Here is a 26376-nt window from a genome sequence, read left to right on the forward strand (position 1 = left end):
TTTAGACGATTCATATTTCCTTCCTCGTCGTGTCCACAGGAAAATATTTATTCTCGCCCGTATTCCTACCAAAATTCAGTTTTCGGATCTAAATTGACATCCCTAATTATATGGCTATTTTAGGGTGAAATTAGGCAAGTTAATAGTGTAATTTGGTTGATTTATTTCTATTTTTTTAGGTTTCTGTTCCACAATATTTTCTTAATAACATTTTAACGTGTTTTTCTTAAAGTAGTTAACTTTTATGGAAAAAATGTTATGGATATCTTCTTTGAAAAATCTAGATAAGTTTTTTTAAGTGATTTTAATGTTTTTAATTGAAAAAATTAGAATTTTACTTCAATAATCAGGACAATAAATTTATATTTAAAATCAATATAAATGAGTGTTGTAAAACTATAATTAAATTAAAGAATAATACTAAAACATTTAAGCAATCACATTTAATTTATGATTTAATAAGATAATTTTTTAATTTTCAACTAACTTTAGGCCACAACTAAGTTTCAACCTTCTAGCTACCATATTAATTAATTTTGCTAAACATAAATTATATAAATTCTATGTTTTTTTTTTTCTATCTTTCTTTCTTTGGGTTCTCTCTTTATATATCTTTATTAATTTTCGGCCACACATGTTAAGTTTTTTTTTAATAGAATAAGGAACCATTTTCTTAATTTTTTTTGGAAAAGTAATTTTAAGAGTGTAGTATAAAAAGTAATTTAATTTTTACAATTTTTTTGAAAAGTAAAAGTTGTATTTTCTTTTGTTTACTTTTTATTTTAAAAAGTAGTTATATTTTTTTTTAAAAAATGTTCAAAATAAGTAAGATTTTGTCCCATTTTTTTATCATTTAAATGTTTCAACAAACACACAAACAACGTTTAAAAATATTTTTTTAAAATAATAAAAATAATTTTCCAAGTAAAAAAAAAAGCTAAAACAAAAGTACAAAAACTATAAATGAAGTAATGAAGTTGCGAAATAAGAAAAGGAACTGGTAACTGGTAAGCAGCTAGGTGGGTTCCACTTTTACCCAAACCATAAAAAAAATAAAAAATAAAAAATATAAATTACAAGGGAAGAAGAAAAGTCTTTCACTCTGTCCTAAAAAACTTTGCTAGTTTTAAAGAGCAGGCACAAAACCAAGCTTAACTTCCTTGTTTTGTGTCTCTTTCTCCCAAGGTATGTTTCTTTTCTTTTGTTCTTGCTCCTTGTTTTCTCTTCTTCACGTTAATGAGTCATTCAATTTGAGTTTAAAAATGAATCCTTTATTACTTCTTGAAACTCTTGTGTGTGTTTTTTCCTTGGTTGCCAAGAACAATTCAGAAGATTGATGGTGGGTTTTGGCCTGTAAGAGTTGTTGATTGATGATGATGAAAAAATCATGTGTACCATATTAAAAAAATGCGTTTTTTTTTTCCCTTTTTCTCACCAACAAAGAAACTTAGGACAGGTTGTACATGCTATTTTGTGTCTGTTTGCACCGATTTCTTGTTTCTGTTGTTACCTGGATTCATTTTAATTTTTATAGTTGTTGGTACCTAACTATAATTAACTGAAAGAATGATTCTTTGTCAATTTGATGTATGCTTGTTGCAAAATAACTTTCGAAGTCGTTTGTTTTGTTTTCTCCCAAAATGGGGAGAATCTGCCCCTTAATTTGCATTTATCTGTTTTAATTTTGTTATCTTTGATTGATTTTTCAGTGCTTTATATTTGAAACTTCTTTTCTGGTACAATAGCGCATTAAACCTGTTCTCTGCTGTGATTTGTCAGATTCTGCCGAGGTCTTAAGGGAATATATTATTATCTCCATGTGCGGTGTTTCCAAGGGGAAACCTTCTCAATTTGGTTTGGTCATGGAGGAGTATGCAAAAGAAGGGATGCATCATATAATTTCAGCTTTGCTTGAGTTTTCTGCAGCAGATGATCTGGTTAGTTTCAAAGATGCGGTTGAAAAGGAGGGTCATGATATTGATGGGGTAGGGTTTTGGTATGGAAGGTGTGTTGCCTCGAAGAAAATAGGTTATGAAGAGAGGACACCTCTCATGGTTGCTTCCATGTTTGGAAGCCTTGGTGTATCAACCTATATCCTTTCAACGGGTAGTGTCGATGTTAATTGGGCTAGTAGGTCAGATGGGGCTACTGCTCTTCATTGTGCTGTTGCTGGGGGTTCTGCCGCTTCCATTGAGGTTGTCAAGCTTTTGCTTGATGCATCTGCTGATGTTAATGCTATTGATGCCAACGGTAACCGGCCAATTGACTTGATTGGCTCGGTGACCAATTCTATCTTCAGTCAAAGGTCAAGGGTGCTACAGGCCCTCCTGGAGGGTACAAGTGATGCTGATCAGGCATGTCTTGCACTTCCAGAAGTGATTGACCAAATTGAGGAACAAAGGCAAGATATGACTACGCCCCGTGTTTCGAAAGATTATCCCATTGATCTCTCCCTTCCAGACATAAAGAATGGGATATATGGTACTGATGAGTTTAGGATGTATACATTCAAAGTGAAGCCTTGTTCGAGGGCGTATTCTCATGATTGGACTGAGTGCCCCTTTGTTCATCCAGGGGAAAATGCAAGGCGGCGTGATCCAAGGAAATATCATTACAGCTGTGTCCCTTGTCCCGAGTTCAGGAAGGGGTCTTGCAGCAAGGGCGATACCTGTGAGTATGCACATGGTATTTTTGAGTGCTGGCTTCACCCTGCCCAGTACCGGACGCGGCTTTGCAAGGATGAGAGTGGATGCACAAGAAGGGTTTGCTTCTTTGCTCACAAGCCTGAGGAGCTTCGCCCCTTGTATGCTTCTACTGGTTCCGCTATTCCTTCTCCAAGGTCCTATTCTGCTAGTGCTTCTGCATTGGAGATGGGTTCAGTTAGTCCAATTGCACTTGGTTCTCCATCTGTCTTGATGCCACCTACCTCAACACCACCTTTGACTCCATCTGGAGCATCTTCTCCCATTGCTGGATCCATGTGGTCTCAATCTAATGTTTCTGTCCCTACCCTGCAGCTGCCCAAAAGCAGATTGAAGACCGCATCAACTGCAAGAGACATTGATTTAGATATTGAACTGCTTGGACTTGAAACACATCGGCGTAGACAGCAGCTAATGATGGATGAGATATCTGCTCTTTCCTCTCCCAACTGGAAAAATTCCATGCCTAATAGTCCATCTTTCCATGTTCCTTTGAGTGATCACACTGAGTTAAATAGGCTTTCAGGGGTGAAGCCTGCTAACCTTGAAGATATGTTTGGATCACTCGATCCATCAATTTTGTCTAAATACCATGGAATCTCACTTGATGTTGCAGGAACTCAGTTGCAATCTCCAACCGGAATCCAGATGCGCCAGAATGTGAACCAGCAGCTAGGAGGCTATTCATCCAGCCTTTCTACTTCGAATGTGATTGGGTCACGCTCCTTCAGGCTTGATCAGTCTGGCGAAGCAGCCACGGTTGCCTTGAATCCAAGAGCTGCTGCCTTTGCAAAGCGGAGCCAGAGCTTCATTGAGCGTAGCGTGGTGAACCATCATTCTGAGATTCCTTCTCCAAATCCCTCTACCTTCTCTAACTGGGGCTCACCTGGTGGAAAATTAGATTGGGCCATAAATGGAGAAGAGCTGAATAAGCTGAGGAAATCTGCTTCCTTTGGATTTCGAAGCAGCAGTAGTCCTCTAACAAAGGCTTCAAACAAAATTTCAGCAAATGTTGATGATGAGCCAGATGTGTCTTGGGTTAACTCACTTGTGAAGGATGCTCCACCAGAATCCGGTGAATATAGTGTGGAAGATCATCGAAAGCTACTGCAATGCCACAACGGAACAGATGCGATTCCAGCATGGCTGGAGCAATTGTACTTGGACCAGGAGCAAATGGTGGCGTGATTGCAATTTGGCGGTGGCTCTTTCTTGCTTTCTTGCAACTCAACGGTTTATTTATTTAGTGATTTTTTTTAATTTTATAGAATTTAGTTAGATGACAATTTGCAAAAAGGATGGTAAAATAGCCTACCAAGGCTATAGGATATAGAAGTTGGGCAGGACGCAAGTTTTCTGCTTCAGTAACTACTACCCGTTACTGGGTTCATTGATTCTATTTTTTTTCCCAATCTATTTTCTTTCTTATATGTTCAATTGAGTTGTAAGTTGTAACTTTCCATTGACCGAATTACAGCATTGTAGTGGGGATATAGTATTCAATATAATGAGACTGGAGATGTAATAATTTTATTAATTCCAATTCTCAATTTGCATCACACATTCATGGCTTATCCATTTTATTCGCAGTGTAAGTTTCTTGGGTGTTTTGCTGTGTTTGCTACAAGTCATCAGTCTTATTAGAGAAATGTCAATAACACTTTTTTTTTTATTATACTGGTCATTATTAACTAAAATTTATTAAAAATTACAAATACAAAATTTTTAAGTTCTACTAAGACTTCTTTTGGTCTTGGATTAGATACTATGAGTTTCTTCCAACTTATTAAGTTAGAGACTAATTTTGTTTGTGGTGTATAATTATCGCTACTTAAAAAGAATTTTGCATATAAAAACAATTAAACATGAATTTTTCTGTTAAATAGATTTTTTTTTATATGTGAACCCAACGAGCTATTAAGACTTTAATGAATTATAGATTAGTATTCAATTAACTTTAACTAATAGTAGTAGAAATAAGTGTTAGATTAGTACTTGTTTTTACCTTCAAAAAGATTAGTACTTGTTTTCTTATTGTTGCAGCAGTAGAATAAGTCAGTCAGCGTGTCTCTGTTTTGACCTTGTCACAAGTTCTAATGCTTTCAAATGGATGCAATAATGTCTAGCTGCTGGGTAAACGGATGTTATGTCATTGCAAATGAAAAAAGAAAAAGAATAAAGAAAAACACTATTGTTAGTCAATATTGGTGAGTTTGATTTTTCCCATTAGCCATACACGAATGATGAAGTGGGTCCAATCTAGTAATAGCTTAGTTTAACTAACGTAGGCCTATTAAATGCTGCAACACTATGTGTGACACTTGTGTGTAGATATAACACTGCAATTTTAGATTTTGGGATTCATATAACAACTTTGAAATATGGTCTTAAGCTGACTTGCTGATGCAGTTTTCACCTAGAGTGAAGTAGATGTTAAGGATTTTGTTTGCACTTGGGTAGTTAACCCCTGCTTTTAAGTTACCTTCATATTAAGAATCAAAATATCTTCTTTTGACACTCACTTATTGTATGTTTGTGTTTTCTAAGACCTTTTTCCATATGCTCCACCTACTCCTTTGTGGATTCTGCCTGGTACTTTTTAGCAATCAAAGTTTACATTCATTGTTATGAATGTGGAGGATTGTAAAGCACTAAGAAAAAGCATTCTGAAAAGCTTAATGTATTGCACTTGGCTTTTATCATATGGCTTTTAACAACCCCTTTTCATTGAACAGTTTCACTAATTCAGACTTTTCTATAAATATTTCGGTCCATAATTGTCAGCTATATGGACATTGAATTTGTTAATGACAAAAGAAGCACTAGGGTGAGGAGTAAAAATGGGTTACGCTGCTTCTAAGCTGCTTTTATTTGACTCCTTAATCCTTATAGGTTTTATTCAAACTCAACAGAAAACTTAAATAATAGAAGAACTTGATTTGTTGGATTGCAAGCTAAGGCAGTAACTATCATTACAAGTTAAATTTAAGCTAGATTTTAGTTTATTTATACGTATTCTTTTTGTGATAGTTTTTTTTTTTTACATATATATAAAGTAGTCATCTTTAGAGTCAACTCCAGTAAGTTCTTAAAAAGGATACCATGTAATTTTTTTAAGAATGATTAACAACATAACAATATAGTCAATATTAACTTCTTTTTTTTTTTACTTTTACCATTTAAGCCAACATGAGCATGCATATAAAAAATTGGCTAATGTTTTCATGCTTATATGTTTCTTCACCGATTTATGGTTGAACTCTTTCGGGTGAAAATATTCTTTTCCAAGGTAGCTTTAATATTTTAATGGGTACAACATTTGGCCCTTTGTGTAGAAAATCAAAGAGTTTTACTATTTCGTAAAGAGACGAAATTATGCGAATCTATATGATTTATATACAGAAGGAAGATACCAAAATTACAGATGAGGTTAAAATACAATTCAGCTAGTGACAAATTAAAAAAGGTAAATTCGGTTTTCGTGTTGATTGAGAGATTGATTTTTCGTACTACTCATATTATTCAAATCAGTTGTAGCCTTAATATTTTAGTCGACACAACATTTGGACTCTTGTGTAGAAAAACCCCATCTGCACTACACTTATTATAATTGCCTCATGGAATTGAAGTTGACTTGCTTGTGCTGTGTGAAGTGCATTTGTCATGATGAACTTTGTTAGTTGCACATCAATACTTTTACAATTTCAATCCTCTTTATTATACTTTTCTTACTAGAAATTTAAAGAGAGAAAAAAAAGAGTCTCTAAGGTCGCTTTAACATTTTAGTGGATAAAGCATTTTGGCTTATTGTGTAGGAAAAAGAAATGAAAAAAAAAAACTGCACTAGACTCATAGTTGCCTCGTGAAATTGAAATTGACTTGCTCGCTAGTGCCTTGTGCAGTGTATATTATTCTAAACTTTTTCCACATCAATACTTTTAATCATCTTTATATTTCTTTATTTCTTTGGAAGTTAAAAGATGCACAACTGCACAAGAGTGGTTATAATGTGTTTTTCATTGTTTTCTTATACTAAAGGTACAAGAATGATGTAAATAAAATTATTTTATTTAGATCCGAACTAACAATATTTGTCATCTTACGGGACAAAAGCCAATGAAGCCGCAACCCACAAAGGGAAGTGCCTTCTGTGAAGAATGTTTATTGGGTTAAGTGATCCCATTTTTAACGTGCTTTGTTCCCGGACATTATTTTACTAATTTTCTTATTTATTTGATAAAAAATATTAAACATTTTTTTAACTTTTCTATACATTAAATATGTATTTTTTTAGAGCTGTTAAGCAGATTTATTTTCTTTTTATAAAATAATACTACTGCTGTTAGAAAGATCCTCATCTCTTCCCTAAAATTGTATTATGCGAAAAAATCAAACGTAGCATGTATACTCTATTTCTTATATTTGATATTTGATATTATTACAATAAGACTAAGGCTATGGTCTCGTACCATGTGCCATATTTAGATAAAGCACGATCGAAATACATCGCATCATCGAAAAAGGTTGAAGAATCTTCCATGATGCACCATATGCCACAGACAGAATCAGAATTTGAACATAACGAGAGGGAGAAGAGAATCAAAATCTTTTTACAGTTCATTAAATTGCTTGTTTTACAAATTTTGAAGTTGCAATGCTTTCAAGGGATTCCCAACAAGTTGATCTATAAGCTCATATAACAAATGATAAAAAATTTGCGATTCAAAACCTGCACACACACTTTCAATATCGTCTTGTTTCCACAACCCTTCCTCTAACTTATTTGATCCCAATTCACCTTCAACTAGCCTACAAATTTCTCCCCAAATATCTACACACTCCTGGCTTTGCTTCTCATTTTTCTTTGACCCTTCATGTTTGTTGTCCTCAATTGTATTAACCTTCATCTCCTCAATCATCAAGTTATCAAGCTGCTCATTTTCAAGCTCTGGTGACAATTTTCTTCTCCAACTCGTGTCAACACCAAAAGAATCCACCTCTGTTACCAGTTTATTTAAAACTCTTTAGCTGACATGATATCTAAAGCTAAATACATAACTACAACAACCATATAAGGAAAAATTGATCAAATAAAATTCTCATAAATCTTACTATTTTATAAAGACAGTATTACCTACATATTTAGTAACTCATCTGAATGTAAAATTTTATTTTTTCTCTTTGTAATTATAAAACCCTTTCAACTAATTCATATTTTTTCAAAAGAATAATTAATTTAGTTTATCACATTAAATTTGTAAATTATCTGTATTATCATTTTAAAATTATTATTTTTTTAATTTTTTTTATCTAGTTAATTATTATTTATTAGTGTTTGAAGAAAGAATAATTAAGAAAGAATATGAAAAAAAAATTAAAACATTTAAAAATTAGAAAAGAAACTTATGAAAGTGGAAAAATAATTTTTTTTTTAAATCTTATAATTAAAAATGAAATGAGTAAAATAAATCCATTTATTAAAAAACTTGGAAACTGTAATTATCAGTTTCTTACTAAAGAGTAAATCACATTTCTATAACATGCAACTAAACTCACTTAAAAAAAAGTAAGTACATTTAATGCGTTAGAAATATAAAGCATACAAATTACTTAGTAGAAGATTTAGAACTAATCAAAATTGAATTCAACTTAAACAGAAGCAAACCTGTTCCAGGAGCTTGACGCTCAAAATCAAAGATAGAAACTGGGCTTGAATCTTCTGAGCTGCATTCAGTGTCCACCTTCTCTTCAGCATAACATGTTGTTCCCTTCTTTTTCCTCTTCACTTTCTCATCATTGGTTACTTCCTTGCGCTTCACGGGGTGTGAGAATCTCTCAGTTTCAGAACCAACGTACTCCTTTTCAGAACAAGCCATGAACAGTGCTGAAGTGTTGGCAAATTCAAGTCCATGTTTACCAACATTGGCAGAAGACATGTCAGACAAGTTCCCCTTCTCCTTCTCATCATGCACCTTTTCTCTCTTGTTTTTCTTCAACTCACTTCTCTCTTTTGAAGCCTTTTCTTTTTTTATCCCTTTTTGGGACCTGAATTCTCCACCATCACATCCACTTTCGAAGCTGAGTACCAAGAAGTTCTCATTTTCATGCAAGTGGAAAGTTGGAACCTCACGGAATGATGAAGACTTAGCACGCTTATGGAGACCCTCCATTCGCTTGTATTCCCCCAAGTAGTCCATAGAGTTCATGGATTTGCTACGTGGAAGTGAAGAACTTGATGTTGCTTCATTGGTTGTATTTGTATCTCTCTCTACCATTGATTCCAAACCCATTAACCTTTCTACTATCCCACGAGTAATAGTAGTAGTAGTAGTAGTAGAAAAAGTGACGGTGGTGGTAGATTCAGTGTTTTGTTTAGTCTTCAATTCTTGAACTTTGCCACTCATCTTTGACATTGAATCAAGTTCTCTGATTTGGTCTGATGGGTGTGTTGGAAGGCCTCCAGAGCAGAGAATCCTTCTCAAGATGGCTGTGAGACACCCTGCAGTGACACTTTTGGAGTTGCACAAAGATGGGTCCAAACTGAGGGAGGATGAAGATGATGGGGTTGATGAATAAGATGATGATGATGAAGTCAAGAGCTTCATGTTGAATTGAATGGTTTAGTAAACAAGTAAAAGAGCTAAAGAGAAGAATGATAAAAAAAAAAAAAGTGAAATGGGGTTTCTTTTTGGATTCACTGACTCTCCAAAGAGAAAGGCAATGGTTATGGGATGGGAGCAACAAAAGTAGGATTTGAATTTTGTTATATGAAAGAGAAGGGTGGCGGGATTTGCATTTGAATGTGTGTGAGAAGGAGCAAGTTAGAGTGGGGTTTTTACTACTTTGCTTTTGGCCATTGACTAGTCAGTTCATGCTTCATAGCTAAATTTGTCCTTTTATTTCCTTGCTTGGTGCAAACAGAAGCCCTCTCTTGGGGCGCGTTGAGGTGGCACTTTTACTATCTTCTTTGAAGTTCAAACGCTAGGAAAGGAAAAGAATGACAAATTGATCAATGATTGTGGCCATTTTTTTTTTTTGAAACATTATCATCTCCTAGAGTAAAAAATTAATCTTTTCGAAGCTGAAATTCATCTAAGAATTAATATTTTTCTACAAATATTTATTCCTACAACTCGAATCTCTAACTATATATTTAAGGGACATAATTAATTGTCAATCATACTACACTAATACAGAAATTTATTTAAAAAATTGATATTTTTCAACAAATATTTGTCCATGCAAGATTGAATCTCTAACTATATATTTAAGGTACATAATTATTTGTAAATCATACCAAACTATATTCATATGAGTGTGACCTTTAATATGGTCTTAGCATTTTGATTTTGATGATAGAAGCTGAGGGTCAGATTGAGTGATCTAAGCTTGGCAGTGATAACATAGTTTGTAATTTTGTGTGGAGGGTGAAACATTGACAGAATGTGTTTGTTTTTTTCAGGTCAGAGTAGCTGGTAATGTCAGTGACCTGACCAAATTCTTTTGGGTTCTGCAGCCGAAGATACTGACTTTTGGTTGTGTTTGTTCCAACATAGACACTATTTGGGCTTTGGGGGAGGGAAGGAAGAAGGTTGATAATAATAGTACAATGATGTGGTAAGAGTCACCAGTCCCCACCAGTTCTGGACACTGGTTGCATCTATTTTGTTTTGTAATAAAAAGGAAGTGATTTTGAAAAGCTCTTAACGTTTATGTATTTGCCTTAACAGATAATGTTTCTTCAACCAAAGTTCATAGGGAGTGGTAGAACTAGAATCCTCCGAGACTGCTATGAAATTTTGAAAACTCTTCCCACGTCACAAAAAGCCAAAAGATAAAAACCATAACTCAAGTTTATAGTACTTTATAGCTTGCTTGGCCTAACTTTTAAAACTTTAGAACCTGAAAAAGGTAGATTGAGAATTTGGATTTCAAACTAAATCAAGAAGCTAATTAGGCACTGGTTGAAGTAGGTAAGATTTTAAGTAGACTTCAAGAGTTATAACACACCCTTAATCTAACTAATTAAGGTTTGACATTCTCTTTTCAATGTTTTTCATTTACAAGTTACTATAAAAGTACATCAAACTATTATTTATTAAGATTTTGATTTGGAGCTTATGTCCATGTTGTTATCATTAAATAAATGTATACAAAAAATTCAACATGTAAAGGCAAAATTATTTAATAGACAGAGTTTTCTATTTTACTTGTAAGCAAAAATAAGTTTGTTTAAAAGTTATTTGTGATCAGAAAAAATCTAGTTATAAGTGTGGGCTAATGATATCTAGTTATCTACTTTTAGCTTAGTCATAATTAGCACAATGAGAGACTTTGTAGCTTTTCTGTTTAAGCTCTTGCTGTAACAGTTTAGATGTGTGCAAAAACTAAGTGGTAAATCTCAATGCACAAGAGATTAGTTTTGCTCATTTCCTCTACCTCTTTTATTTTCCATTCTATTTTCCAACACATTCAAACACACCCTTGGAGTACAAGGGTCTATTGACCGTTGATTTAATTTTAAATCTCTCGTAATTTTAATTCATCAAAACTTAAATTTAGCTTTCCAATATTTACTATCTTTAGTAAATTACAGTGCACACAAAAACACCAAAAGAAATCAGCATTTATTCCAGCTACATACATCAAATAACGCATATATAGATGACTAATAATGTGTCCGCCATGACATATTATTAATTACTTTCTTCTCTGGAGTCATATATAAATAAAAATAACTAATTTTATATTAATTAAGAAAATTAATTCATATTATTTAATTTTATTAATCTCAAATAAAAAAAATTATTTTTAAAATCTACTTTATTAAAACTTATTATCATGCATAAAAAAGAATAATTGAAAATAAAATTAAAATTAAATGAAAAATATTTTATGAATGATAATATTAAATAAGATAACATTAGTTAAATTTATTTATATTTAAGTTTAATATAAAAGATATTTTTATATATGAGTCAAATGGGGATAAAATATTACTAGAACAAAGTCATTTAATAAAAACATACAAAGGAACCAATCTCAATCAAACTACTAAAGTGTAATAAAAGAAAACTCCTAGATTGAGATGAACTTGGGGAGAGGGGAGCTGAGATTTTGAGACATGCTGCAGCTTCTGTTCTTCTTCTTCTTCTTCTTTTTGTCATTAAAAAAATCAAGCACGCATAGTACATGAACAATAGACATGCTGCAGCTGAGTGAGTCTGAAGAACTTAGATCATAATTCATATAGGTAAAGGCCTTAAGTTCGATATGCTTTGGGCCATGAGTTAACGAATTCGGTCATTAGTTAAGGGAAGGGAATTACTACTGTCATCACTAGGAAAACTATTGGCACTACCAAACACTTTGATATTTTTCATTTTATTATTATTCTGGAAAGATGAAACGAACACATAAAAAAGTAAAAAACTAAAAAAACAATTTTTTAAAAAAGGTAATTCTTTCATAAAAAAATGTATAACTAATGATTTCTGTCAAAAAAGTTAATAATTTTTTAAAAAAGGTAATTTTCTTCCTAAGTTAATTAAATGATTTCTGTCAAAAAAATTAATTAAATGGTTAGATATAGGAGTGATAAAAGAAGTCAATTTTTTGGCCTGTCATAAACTTGCTTAATAGGAGTAGTACAAGTTGACTTGCATCGATAAAGTATGTTGATAATTTCAACTTGTCTTGTTTAGTAACACGATAAAAAAATTATTGATGAAATTACTAAAAATAATAAAAATAAAATGATCTAAATAAAATTTTAATTAGATATTTATAAAAAAAATGATAAGTGAAAAAATCAAATAACTTTCTCTAATATGCAACAATAGAAGCATGCACCTATATATCTTCATCATGTAGCAAAATAGAGCATATTTCATTATTTCTAACTCTCAAGTGCAAAAATAAATGCAAAGTGCTTCCTTTTTATGTCATGTAACAGTGAAACTATATGTAAAACAAAATCTAAAGCAATGTCATCAAATACTACTTCACTAAAATTGTATGATTCATCCAGCAATCCAAAAAATTAAAAAGTTAATTGTTTTTTTCATATAGATGATGCTTAATTACATTTTAACTCTTTTACTTTAATATTTGCACATGATTTTTGTCTTTTAATTTTGATCATTCTTACTTTTTTTTTTAATTTTTGAATTGTCACTTAAAACTAAATTATTAACTTCAAATTCTATAATTAACATAAATATAATGGAAGAGTGAGATGCATGACATTGACGCATATATATATATATATATATATATATATATATATATATATATATATATATATATATATATATATATTGATAAAAAAATATTAAATATTTAGATGATTAAAAAAACCAAAAAAATGACTTAAAAGTGTTGTTTTTAAGAATTTTTATTTAATATTATATAATTTTGTTTATTAGTCTATACAAATTAATGTCCAATTTCATTTTTATTATATTTTTCTTAATTATTAGATACATTTTAGGATGAAAAACTTAATTTTAATAAAAAAAATTATAATGATTAAATTAAACAATTATAACTGGAAAAACTAAAATCGCAGGAAGAGTATAATACTATAATCACATTTATCTTTATTATTTAGCACGTGTTTGGATTTCAATTTAAAATGCGATGCATGGATTTGAAAATAAATTTAATAATCCCCATACTCAATTTTATAAAAGGAAATATCTGAATGTTTTTATAAATTTTATTTTGCTACAAATGTTTGTTTGCAATTAAAAAACAAAAAAACAAGCATGTACTTACTTCACTTCTTTCGACTTTCTGTGCTGTGTACTTATATTGGGAATTGCCGAATTGGAAATAAAATAATACCCGCATGGTGCACATGTTGGTCGTCTATGTTTGATTTTTTTTCTGTCTTTCATTTTGGAGTTCTAGAGAAAACCATGAAAGAACGTGGAGCTCTTGCCTCTTGACAATATTGTCATTTTATAATATACACCATGGTAATATATACGATGCATTAAGTTAATATGTTAATTTAGTACTTGTAAAATGATTATTAATTTATGAACTAAATCGACATATAAGGTATTTTTTAAAGATTAAATTAATTATTATTTTAAATATTAGGAGACTAGAGTACAATCTTTCAGCCATACAAGCTAGCTGATAATTTTGCTAGGTTTGGTGTGTATATTACCGCCACTGCTTATAAAGTTTTAAATTCAATAATTCATCGATTTGGTTATTAAAGGAATCTAAGTTACTTGATTAAACAAAGTCTCTGAATATAGTAAATCCTTTGGTATTATCTTCCATTCCTAAGGACAATTTTTTCTTCTTCAATTTTTCAGTTTTGGGGGTCTTTTCCCCAACCCATTAAAAAAAACACAATCTTATACATAACTCAAAAGTATTATATAGTTATTAATCATTAATTTTCCTCCATTAGTTTCTATTGGTCTATTTTTAAAATATAACATATGAATTTAAAAATACAATTAATATTGTTGTTTATATTATGATAATAATTTTTTTTTATATTGTCAATGTACAATTTTTTTTACGTTGTCAACTAATTAAAAATCATTCTAGATATAACTTATAAAAATTAAAATAGTTATTATCAAAATCAACAAATTTATTATATATGTTAATTTATTATTGAATGATAGTGTACAAAATTTTACATTATTTATGCATTCTAATTAAAGTCACGATAATTTTCACCCTGATAAATAAACGGTAATAAAAAAATACTAACAATACACACTCTATTGTTTATTAAAAATAATAAAATTTAGTAAGTCTCATTTATAATTTGTAATTTTTAATAAATTTTAAATAATAGTAGAGAGTATACGGTTAAAACTTTCGGTGACTATAATAGTAATGATGACATGGTGTCAATAGTAGTGATAACAATTACAATTCACATATGCAAGTGTAATATGATCATAAGATAATGATAATGTTTTATGGTAGTAGTGATGACTATGACAATAAAATAATAGTGATTAAAAAATGGATAGATTATTGATAATAATGTAGGGTTACAATAGTAGGTAATAGGTATACGACTTTATTTGTGTCCACTCTATCCCAGTTGTCATCTTTATTAGGAAGGGTAATAATGACATTAATGTTTGTGGCTTAATTTAAGCTTAGAATGTAAATATCCTTAAAAAAATTAGGCTTTCATTTATCATTTTAGAAGTATGAATTAAATTCAATATTTTAGCTTGATCGGCAACCTACATTAAGCTAAATAACCTTTGCTCCCTCCAATGATAATAGTGGTTGATCAATTGGGGCAATAGTCAAACTAATAGCAACGGTGACTTGGTCTACTTAGTATTGGTGCATAGAAACAACAAATTGTTGCTAGTAAGATTCTAAGACCATAAGGGAGTGATTTATGGTAGTGGTGGTGATAGTAAGAATAAAATAATAAAGGTGAAACTTTAAGATCAAAGACAACAATGATAATAATAATAATAGGAATAGAAAGAAATTTGAAGGGAACAAGCAAGCGTCTTGACTTCCTCCCTAAGACCCTTTATGAGATGAATTAATATTCAATTTTTTGTTAAAAAAAATATTATATTTATTGTTTAATTATACAAGGCCATTAAAAAAATATGTGAGAAAAATAAAATATTCCATCCTACCATCATTATTGACCTCAGGGTGAGCATACCAACAAACGTGTTCTTTTGGAACACTTCTTTCATTCAATGAATTTGGCTTGTGTTCATTTCGGAGTCTTTCTTCAGAAACCTAGTTATGCATGAATAGTCACCATGCTCTTAATTTTCTACTACACTACTACCTTAAATGCGCACATCCAACCACCATATTACTTAATTATTTAAATAATTATTAAATAGATATTATATCCGTACATTATTTAATAATTATTAAATAGATCTTATAACGTACATTTTTTATATTTTAAGCAATTTTTTCATTTAATTATACAATTTAAAAAAAATAATAAAAACTTTGACAATAAATTTCTTATATTTATGCATCAAGACTTATTTTTATTTTTGCCTTTACTGTACAACTTGACCCACTTCTTCTACAGTGACTTTACTTACAGGTCAACGGATCTTTTTTTTTTGACAGTTAGGTACAACAGATCTTCAACGGTGGAACTCTGTTTCTGATAGTTTCACCTATAGAATTAGTTCTAAATCATAACTTAGAGACAAATTTTTGTTCAAACTTTGGGTTGAAACTTTCCCAAAATCACGTAATTTTCTTGCATAGTTGCTGTTAAATTCTCGATTAAATAATAGAAACACTGCCTTATGTAATAATTTTTTTAAATGTATGTTGCCCATGTGAATGCTCTGTGCAAGTGGTAGAAATCATTACAAATGAAACTGACAATTCAATATTTATTAATTACCACCTTACTAATTTCAAATAAATATTCCATTGAGGCCCACTATGAATTCCTGTCTCTCTATGCATGTAATTTGCAAGTTGTTCAGAAAACGTTAAAACTCCAAAAACGTAACATTAAAAAAAAAGTAATTTGAGTAGCTAGAATCCAATAAATAACCCAAAAATTGAAACTCAGTCTCGGTGCGAGTGAAGGTGCAGAGAATCAGTCTGATAATAAACCACATCTCCAGTGTCACTTACGAAGTGGTCTTGTCTCATACTCTGAATTAAATACTTTATTAGATGAAATGGTAATGGTGCAGATCTTTCTGGCTCACGGTAATACTCTCCAAGAACTGATTTTGCTGCTTGTGTCTGCAGTGAATTCAAATGACTGTTAATTTTTTTTTCTTTTGCTGATCTCAATCTTCTTTTTAATAATATAAAGTTTTAGGTACGGTTTTTAAAGAAGTTAATGATTATATATTAATAATGTTTTTTTTATCAGCAAAATATAATTTATATTGATATAAAAAGGGACCAGAAGTATCAAAGCACCTACACCTAGAAAAGAGGGTTGTAAACCCCTTTCACCACCAAGTTCCCATTATAGTATAGTGAGCTGGTTACATGATATTTATGCCAATTATATAACATAAATAATGAATAAATCACTAACTTTACAATAAGTACCAAAGCATGTAAAAACTGTATATCATACATGACTTTTAAGATAATGATTGTAAAAATTAATTATATATAATTATTTGTGATAAAATAACAATGTAATTTTTTTTATACTATTAGTATTAGTAGAGTGTAATCTATTTCCTCTTTTTTAATACTAGTTTTACATTATTTTTTAAAAGAAGTTAATAGAAATTAGAATAGTATCCACATTCTTATTTTAAACGAAGTAGGTGTGAAAACATGGTTTAAAAATAGAGAGAACATTACAATCATGCAACTGAAAATGACTAACTTCCAAGAGATAAAACAAATGTACTAATTGCATTCTTTTTAGGTGAGTAATAATAGTAAAATATACCGCTTCAACGAGGTGATAATGAGGAATTTGAGGGAAAAGATGGTGAATAACATGGGTGCCAATGTCATGGTGAATGTTATTGATCCAACCATAGTCACGATCCACAGTTGTGAGACCACCTCTTAAATAACTCCATTCCTGTCCATTTTTGTACACCACAAAAACACGTGTTATTGCTGGGCCAAAAAAGCAACACGTGTGTTGCCACTTATCACACTTTCTTTGTTGAGGTAAGGTTAAGGGGTAAGACACATGTTTTTCATAAATATTTACTTGTAATTAAGATTGTAACATCTAAGTCCCTTAAAGCTATAAATGATCACAGGTAAAGCTATAAATGAAAAATGGGTCTTGTAAATTAATGCCTTATGGGTTTTGATTAAAAAATAATAAATACAAATTTTCAATAGAAAATCATGTTAAATATATGTCAAATATTATATAGTAGTACAGTGTATTAATAATTTTTTTAATTTTTCAAATATTATCTTTAAGGCACTAAGTAACATTTATTGTGAAAAAATGGAGTATAAATTAATTCCGATTATAAAAACAAAACAAAAAAAGTTCCTGTAGCTTTCCATTGAATCGTGATTTTCTCATACTTCACATGAATTTGATATGGGTGGAAAGCGAAGAAAAAAAAGAAGAGAAGCATGATTAATAACGCAATAAAAGAAAGAAGAAAAATGATGATCCTTTCACTCTTATTTATTTGAAGTTTTAACGAATTTTTTATTATTTTAATTTAACTGTCACGTTAATATTTCAATGAATAATTAAAAATCTTTTCAAGTAAGATGTGAAAAGGATGTAAAATAAAGAATATACCCTAAGAATATAAGACAGTAACTAAGGGACACAACAGAATCTGAGTAATGGTAGGTGAACACCATTTCACTCCAAAGTCCAAACACTACGTAGACAACAGAATCTTTGAGTAATGGTAGGTGAACACCATTTCACTCAAAAATCCAAACATTACGTAGACTCTATTATTTCTTTTTTTATGTTTTCTTCTTCCCAGGTTATATTATTTATTTTTACCTATATTTGTCTTTCTTTCTCTTTCTAGCTATTATCTAGCATTAACCTCAAAAAAAAAAAAAAAAGAAGAAGAAGGTAGTATCTAACATTTAAGTGTTCACTCACTATTTTCTATTTATTTTTGTTACCTTGCCGCGATACCAAGGCAGTTTCTGATGATGACCATGGTGATGCAAGTATGTGACAAAGTCCAGCCACATAACAAATATCTGCACGTGTTCAAACAATTACATAATTAATGGTGACTATTTCAAATTTTTAATTGGAGAATTGAAATATTCAAAAAATGTTAACCAGATTCTAAATATATTGATTAAGAAATTTAAAATAAAAATATTTTTAATAAGAGACGAAAATTATGTTATTCATCATTTTTTTTATGTTCTTTTATGATTTACATAATAAATATTTTTTTAAAATTTTTTAACCAATATTTTTGTGATACTAGTTAAGACCCATAAAAAAAAAGAGGAAAAAGTAATGTAAGAGTAATTTAATTACCCAATATGGAATTCCATAGAGCTTGAGCAATAGAACTGGACTAGTTATGAAGGAGAGATAGATAAGCATAGAAAACATGGTAACCCAACACAGTGTTGATATTGCTATTCCCTTTCTCTCACTGGGTGGGAACAGATTGCTGTAGGGATTGAAGTGAGAACCTTCCTTTCCGGGGCTTCTTGAGAACTGAAAATGGAGTGCACATCACAAAGAAATTAAAAGTCATTGATTTGAACCATATTATAATAATAATAATGTGTTGTAGTCTTCCAAGTAAAAAAAAAAAAGCACTCACCAAATAAATTGGATACACAAACAATGGAAATGGCACAGTGAATCTAACAAGTCTTGTCATGTTGTCTAGATTCTTGTAAATCTTCTCGGTTAACTAAGATAATGACAAAAAAAAATGTTCAAGAACAGCTTTATCTGAAGTATAAAGATTCCTTTTTTCTTGAACTTATTAAATAAATAAATTTAATTGAATCAAAAATAACTATAGAGGAAGTAGTTAATCACATACTGGAACCCAGGATTCATCCTTCTCAATGTGTCCATGATTTTGATGGTGAGTTCTGTGGCTAATTCTCCTGCAAAATCCATCAAAATCAACTTGGTTCTCAAATCAGATTTGGTTCCACATCAAAAATGTGATTTTTTCAAGTTTAGTCAAAAGTTAATAGTTATAACTTTCACATTTTAAACGTGATTTCTTATTTCTCAAATGGGATTCCAAACACGCAATAAAAATATAATTAATAAAAGAACTTTCAATGACAATGAAGCTAAAAGTTATAACTTTCAGATTCAAGATGTATTTCATTATTTTCTGAAACGCGTTTCCGAACACGCTATAAAAATTGAATCAATAAAAGAACTTCCAATGACAAACAAAAAAGCCGGGATGAACTAACCATCCATGGTATGGCACAAGAATTGAGGAATGCAAGATGTGTCCCACCAGGCTATTTAGAAAAGGGCTGTCTGAAAAGCTTCCATGGCCACTGTTCAATTCAATGTGAAGAATGAATCACTTTACCATATAAGCAAAAAACATAATAAAGATCTCAAATTTAAGTTGTCTAAAGCCAAATGAAATGAGGTAGGCATAACAAAGCAGTGTGTGAGATTCATATTATAACAAAAAAGTAACAACAAATTAATTAATTACCAATCATGTCCAAGAACAAACAGAGCCCAGAACATTGTTCCTTGAATGGGCCAATAGATTAGCCAGAGAAGCCAGTTGTTGAAGTGACTTGCAGCAGCCATCAATGCAGCAATTACAAGCACATCCCTGAGAACATAACTGAGGGATCTCCATGGATTCTTGACCCAGCAATGTTTTGGTATTGCAACTCTGATTTCTGCAATCTTAAACGGTGGAGGAGCACTGGGATCAAAAGCTTCCTTTTGGTATCCATTATTAGCAGCATAGGCTAAAGGCTTTGTGTCTTTAACCATTGCTGCTTTGGCTTTGGCTTAGTGTGTTTTTCTCTCTTTTCAGGGATACGTGGTGGGTGGTGCGTAATAACCTAGAAGAGGAAGAATGAAATCTTTGAAAAATTCAATTATGGGGTAGTGCATTTATATAACACCAAGGTGAAACAGTAGTAAATAATAATAACACTACCACATTCTACTTTTACTTCTACTGCTTCCTATTTATGTTGGTTTGCCTAGCTGACGTCAAAAAACATACGGTGTAGGACAAACCAGCGAGGATGAATTTGTGGCGGTTAATTAAGTAGAAATCTTTGAAAAATAAAAGTATGTCTTATTAATGTTATAGGTAATTTTGAGAAAAACATATAATTTAGCAAAAATTTAATATTGTTGTCTAAATTAACTATTTTTCTTAATTACTCCAAATTAGTTAGTTGAATTTTATCATTTAAGTTTAATGGATCGTTAAAATGATTTTATTATTGTAATTAATGTTATTCTATTTACAATAATTATTTAATTTGTTCAAAACATCTCAATTATTGAAACAAGAATTAAACAACATTAAATATTACTCCTTGTATTCTACAATTATTGAAGAAAATAAATTATAAAATAATTATTATTTTAGTCTTGTTAATCTAGTATTAATTGTTTTTTATTTATATTACTTATAATTTTATTTTATTTTAATCTTTGGATTCATTTGGAGAAGATACCCAGCATAATCTAGAGTTCGACCGACAGGTAAATATAATTGATCAAAAATTATTTTTGCCAATAATATATTACTTATAATATAAATGATAACAAAAAATTATAAATAAATTAATAATAATAATATTAATTTTATAAAATTGATACTTTTTTATCCATTTATTAATTTGTCTTGATATGTATAGAAAATAACATGAAACGATAATCATTATCAAACAAAAGGAGTATTAAAAATAGAATGACATTAATTATAATAATTTCAATGACCCATTAAACTATTATACAATGCTTTTTAATGAAAAATGACTAGTTTTATATACAACAAGAGAAAATAAGTTATACAGTTTGAGAATTTTACTTTGCTTCCTAGCATGCAAATTGCTTCCTAGCATGCAAAGCTAATAAAAATTAAAGCAATGAACATATTATGAGGAGAGATTAAAAGAATTAAGGCGATAAAAAAATTTTAAAAAATAAAAGTATGTCTAATTAATGTTATACGTAATTTTGAGAAAAACATATAATTTAGCACAACTTTAATGTTATTATCTAAATTAACTAATTTTCTTAATTACTGTAAATTAGTTAATTGAATTTTATTATTTAAGTTTAATGGATCATTAAAAAGTCTTTATTCTTGTAATTAATGTCATTCTATTAAAAAACTTAGTAGCCGGGAATTAAGTTCAATGGATCCTTAAAAAGTTTTTATTATTGTAATTAATGCCATTCTATTTACAATAATTATTTAATGTGCTCATAACAACTCAATTATTGAAACAAGAATTGAACAACATTAAATTATTACTCCTTGTGTCCTATAATTATTGTTGTATAAGAAGAAAATAAATTCTTAAATAATTATTATTTTAACCTTTTTTAGTGTAGTATTAATTGTTTTTTTATTTATATTATTTGTAATATTTTTTTAGTCTTAATCTTTCAGGAAAAATGAACTCTTAACTAATTTAAAGTTTGACTAAAAGAAAAATAAAGTTAAAATTTGACTAAGAATTATTTTTATCAATGATATATTATTTATAATACAAATGATAAAAAAAACTATAAGACAATAACGAAAAAATTTCAATGACCCAATTAAACTATTATATAGTGCTTTTTTTTAGAAAAAATGACTAGTTTTACATAAAAAAAAAAAACAAAAAAAAAACAAGAGAAAATAAGCTCTACATTGAGTTTTACACCGTTATCAATTCGTATAATACAGGGGTAAGTTTGAGAACAAGATTGCTAGCAGTCAAAAAGCAACTGCAGATTAATTATTTGATTTAATTATTTGATCCATTTTTTTTTTACTTATATTTTGTTTAATTATCTGATTTATATATTTTATTCTTAATGTGGGGATTCCATGCAATCACTTTTATAACCGTAAAAAAGTTTATTTTTAAAAATTTGTTAACTAGTATAATAATTATTTAAAAAATCATATCAGTGATAATTTTATATTAGTTGAGAGATTTACATTGTCGACCATTACATTTTAAAAAATAAACACATTTTAATGTCTTCTAAAGTAGTAGAGAAATAATTCGAATTTAATTTAATGTAAAAGTTCTATAATTATTTTTTTTACTGCATACTCCCATACATGTTTCATAATTTTTGTTGGAAGCAATTAATTACTTGCACAATTTTTATTTGAGGGGTCATAGTTAATTACCACTACGACTAACCATAAATTGGGTTGTCCCATTCCATGATTAAAGTAAAAAATAATAAATAAAAAAAAATAAAACAAGATAATTCAACTTCACTTTTAAATTTAGTTCTTATTAAAACGAACTAGCTCGAGATCGAATTAAGGAAAATTTTGTTTTTTTGAATAGTTTAATTTTTGTAATCTAAATTCACATCTCAATTAATTCGTAGAAATTCTCTTTTACTTACCCATATACTCAATACCGAGTAAATTTAAGATTTTATCGCCTTTAATTATTTTAATCTCTCATAATATGTTCATTGTTTTATTTTTTATTAGCTTTGCATGTTATGAAGCAAAGTAAATTCTCAAATTGCTTTTATACGAAGAAACAAAGACATTAATCTATTTCACTTACTATTTATTAAACTTAGAAAAATGCCTCATAATTAAGAATAATTTACTAAAAAAATTATTTTAATTTTTTTTGCATATGATAATATTATTTTAAGAAAATAAATTCATAAATATAATAAATCAATGTATGAATTCAAAAATATTAATTATAATTGTTACTTTAATTATGTCCAATATAATATTTTTTGATGAGAAAGAAAGCCAAAGATTAAACTCTAGCAAAAGAAACCCCAATAGCATTAGCTAACAAGATAGAAGCCACGGGGAAGAAGCAGAAACTAAAATGTCGAAAACATCATATGAAGAAAACTTTTTACGAGCTAACCAATCAGCACATTGGTTCCCTTCACGATATACATGGTTGAAATTGAGCTCCCACTGCCTGAAGTCATGAAGTCAGGACTATTATCAAGTCTAAGAGCTTTCCAAATTTGACTGAAAGAGGACAGTCACGAAGCAAATGAATAATGTTCTCCTCGGCTCCACCACACCTGAAACAAGAAGCATCAAAAGAAATATGTTGCCAAACACGAAAATGGTTAATAGGAAGATTACCATGGTAGGTAATCCAAACTAACTCTCTCGGGGTGGTGTTTTGAATGTTAGGCTCTTTAGAGATCTAGTTGTTAGAATCTTTGGAGATCTAGTTGTGATGAGAATCATTGAGGGGACTCAACGAGTTTAATCACTTTTAGGCGTAACAAGATAAATTTATTTTGAGAATAATTGTGTTTTGTACAATTCATAGATATAGTCCGCGTGTTAAAATGTTTTCTGGGTTGAACCTAGGCAAATTTACGCAAAGGGGTCACATTTAAAAACTATTTACGCAAAGGGGTCTATTTTGTAAATATTTACGCAGGGGGTCACTTTTTGGATGGAACCCGCTAGCGGTAATGGCGAGAAAGCATGAGCCGACAGAGGGTGCCGCCAGTGTGCCGCCAGTGGCACTAGCGATACTGGCTGACGTGGAGGGAGTCGCTTTCTCCATTGGCGAGACAACCACACATAGGGTCTCGCCTCTCCCATTGGCGAGACACCTTCACGGAGTTGTTGAAGTGGTTACGAAATTTCTGCGAGCGTGTTCGGCGGCGACGACGGAGAGGTGTTTGAGAATGCTGGTGGTGTTGGCCACGTGCGTGGAGGGTCGGGCGGTGATGGCGTAGGAGCCGTGGTGTGTTGCGGCGATGGTGGAGAGGATTACGAAGGCGTCAAAGGTTGCGGCGGCGGACGCGGTGGCGGTACTGTGGAGCTTGTGCTGTTTATGCAAGAACGTGAAGGTGAGAGATGACGTGGCAAAGCGAAATGGCGTCGTGGTGGTTTTGTTGGTTATGCAGAGGGGGTGGGAGGAGCACGTGAGAAGCATGTGCATGGATTTGATTAAGGTTTTGAAGGGTGTGCGTAAGAACGGGTTGCGGTTGGAACTAGGATGCTATGACACAAAAACCACTCATATAAAACCTTGCTAATGTTGTAACATTGATTAAGTTGAACCAACTTTTTGATTTTTAGTGAATAGTTGAACCATCTTTTTAGCATGCAACAAAAGAATGTTTTATGTTGGTTAACTTTGCTCTTATCGATCTTTTCTTTTTAGTATTAGAAGGAAAGAAAGAAATGGAGAAAAAATGTATATGGTAGAGAGAATAATATTTGAACATAACAAAGTAGAAGGAAAACAAATTTCATTTGATATCAGTATTTTTTTTTTCAGTTTTTTAATTTGGGTATACAGTTTTTGTTTGGATATAGATTAAAGATAAGTTCTAGCAAATCAAGGTCACGATGATAAGTTTTTATGACCTAAGTACTTTTCTGTTTTTTGGTCTTTAGGATTTAATTAAATGCTTTGATGCAGAAATTTTTAGAGTAAGAAGTGGTTTTGAACTTTTGGGTTTTTGAGAAAAAGGTTTTTCATATTCGTTCAACCAGAAATAGGTTCTATAGTTTTCAGAACTTCATTATAAGACTGGAGAAGAAACCGTGTTTGTTAACTTGGAGTGGCCCTCTGAAACAATGCATTGTGCGCAATTATCCTTGTATTTTCTCATATATGAAATTGGAGACCCGTGAAGGTGTCTCGCCAATGGGAGAGGCGAGACCCTATGTGTGGCTGTCTCGCCAATGGAGAAAGCGGCTCCCTCCACGTATCGCTAGTGCCACTGGCGGCACCCTCTAGCCAGTGCACTGTATCGCTGTTGGCAATGGCGGCTCATGCTTTCTCGCCATTACCGTTGGCGGGTTCCATGCAAAAAGTGACCCCCTGTGTAAATATTTACAAAATAGACCCCTTTGCGTAAATAGTTTTTAAATGTGACCCCTTTGCATAAATTTGCCGTTGAACCTAAATCAAAAGGGAAAGGTCATGACGGACTCTTTGGAGTGTAGACCTTGAGGTAAATATACTCGGTTTGAATGCTCATTAAAACCTATGCTGATCCCATATGGTAGGAGCATTCTTGCAAAACAGAATGACCTTGACTGGTCTCCCTATAATTTTACCTAGTGAGAGTGACTTGACTTATCAATGTACAGTCTATTTTGTCATGTACTCCTGGGTGTCTAACGAGATTTTTCACTGACATGGTACCGCATTACATATAGGATTGAGTCTTAGTGTATCTATTGCATAACGCTTTTGTATTGATCGATATTGATTGGTTGAGTGATATTGTGTTTTGATCCTTGAGTACGTGAATGATGTAAAAATGAATGAGATGTGTTGTGTTGAGATGTGATATTACACGACAAGTGGTGAAATGACATGAGCTGTGTTCAAGTAAACTCTATTTCATTTATATGATATGTATATCTACATATTGTCTCGCTTCTCTCTATTAGTTAGGAATGTGATAACTCACTCCTCGTCTGTTGTTTGTGTTTGGATCCTGTGATGATTTCGAACCTTGTGTTTGTGGGAGTAGATGATTAGGTGAATGACTATGAAGAACTTCATGCTAAAGGACGCTGAAAACAATGTTTTGATAAGATGTGACATTGGGACATGAGTTTCTATCAACTACATGAGGTTCTGGATATGCAGTTTTTATCATTTTGTTTCACATGCTGAGTTTTTAGTTCATTCTTTAAAATTTTGGATGGTCTTGTTTTGAACCGAGATGATTTTATTATTTATTTGAACAAGTTCTACTATGATGTTAGAAAAGTGAATGCGAGTCTTTTACCATTTTGAAATGTTTTTATTAAAATGTGTTTTAAAACTTTTAATTAATTTTATATTTTTATTCCTTTTATTATTAGTACATATATGTGTAGGGTAGATGATGTCACAAAATCTCCATAAGTGCATGAGGAAATATGAGACACCAATTTGATACCATGATCCAATTTCTTCCTAACATGGCCACCATTTTGAGTATTTTTTCGCCAAGTCATGAAATGGCCTCCAACAACATCAGATGAAAGAATGATTTCATTAAAGTGACCCAACAGGATCCAAG

At 30.9% G+C, this 26376-nt stretch overlaps 3 protein-coding genes across 3 annotated transcripts; 1 reads left to right on the forward strand and 2 right to left on the reverse strand.

Moving 5' to 3' along the window:
• Positions 1-1050: 1050 nt before the first annotated feature.
• Positions 1051-4263, forward strand: LOC100819521 (zinc finger CCCH domain-containing protein 66). Its single transcript, XM_006596362.4, has 2 exons — positions 1051-1185; positions 1780-4263. Exon 2 carries the CDS (start codon positions 1818-1820, stop codon positions 3888-3890), a length of 2073 nt encoding a protein of 690 aa, XP_006596425.1. The 5' UTR covers positions 1051-1185; positions 1780-1817; the 3' UTR covers positions 3891-4263.
• Positions 4264-7179: 2916 nt separating this feature from the next.
• Positions 7180-9745, reverse strand: LOC102660974 (uncharacterized serine-rich protein C215.13). Its single transcript, XM_006596363.4, has 2 exons — positions 8368-9745; positions 7180-7701 (listed from the first exon to the last, which is right to left on the reverse strand). The coding sequence occupies exons 1-2, from the start codon at positions 9305-9307 to the stop codon at positions 7337-7339; spliced, it is 1305 nt and encodes a 434-aa protein (XP_006596426.1). The 5' UTR covers positions 9308-9745; the 3' UTR covers positions 7180-7336.
• Positions 9746-16067: 6322 nt separating this feature from the next.
• Positions 16068-20232, reverse strand: FAD3A (microsomal omega-3-fatty acid desaturase). Its single transcript, NM_001249854.2, has 8 exons — positions 19844-20232; positions 19587-19676; positions 19196-19262; positions 18968-19060; positions 18673-18858; positions 18300-18380; positions 17125-17262; positions 16068-16451 (listed from the first exon to the last, which is right to left on the reverse strand). Exons 1-8 carry the CDS (start codon positions 20134-20136, stop codon positions 16269-16271), a joined length of 1131 nt encoding a protein of 376 aa, NP_001236783.2. The 5' UTR covers positions 20137-20232; the 3' UTR covers positions 16068-16268.
• Between the last annotated feature and the right edge of the window lie 6144 nt (positions 20233-26376).

Source organism: Glycine max, chromosome 14, assembly GCF_000004515.6.
Source record: "Glycine max cultivar Williams 82 chromosome 14, Glycine_max_v4.0, whole genome shotgun sequence".
NCBI lineage: Eukaryota > Viridiplantae > Streptophyta > Magnoliopsida > Fabales > Fabaceae > Glycine > Glycine max.

Coding starts and splice junctions, on each gene's coding strand:
- FAD3A (NM_001249854.2), bottom strand. CDS start 20,136: ATGGTTAAAGACACAAAGCCTTTAGCCTATGCTGCTAATAATGGATAC. Junction 18,381..18,672: donor TCTATGGAATTCCATATTGG/GTAATTAAATTA, acceptor GAACACGTGCAG/ATATTTGTTATGTGGCTGGA. Junction 16,452..17,124: donor ATTATCACCTCGTTGAAGCG/GTATATTTTACT, acceptor AATTCACTGCAG/ACACAAGCAGCAAAATCAGT.
- LOC102660974 (XM_006596363.4), bottom strand. CDS start 9,307: ATGAAGCTCTTGACTTCATCATCATCATCTTATTCATCAACCCCATCA. Junction 7,702..8,367: donor GCGTCAAGCTCCTGGAACAG/GTTTGCTTCTGT, acceptor AACTGGTAACAG/AGGTGGATTCTTTTGGTGTT.
- LOC100819521 (XM_006596362.4), top strand. CDS start 1,818: ATGTGCGGTGTTTCCAAGGGGAAACCTTCTCAATTTGGTTTGGTCATG.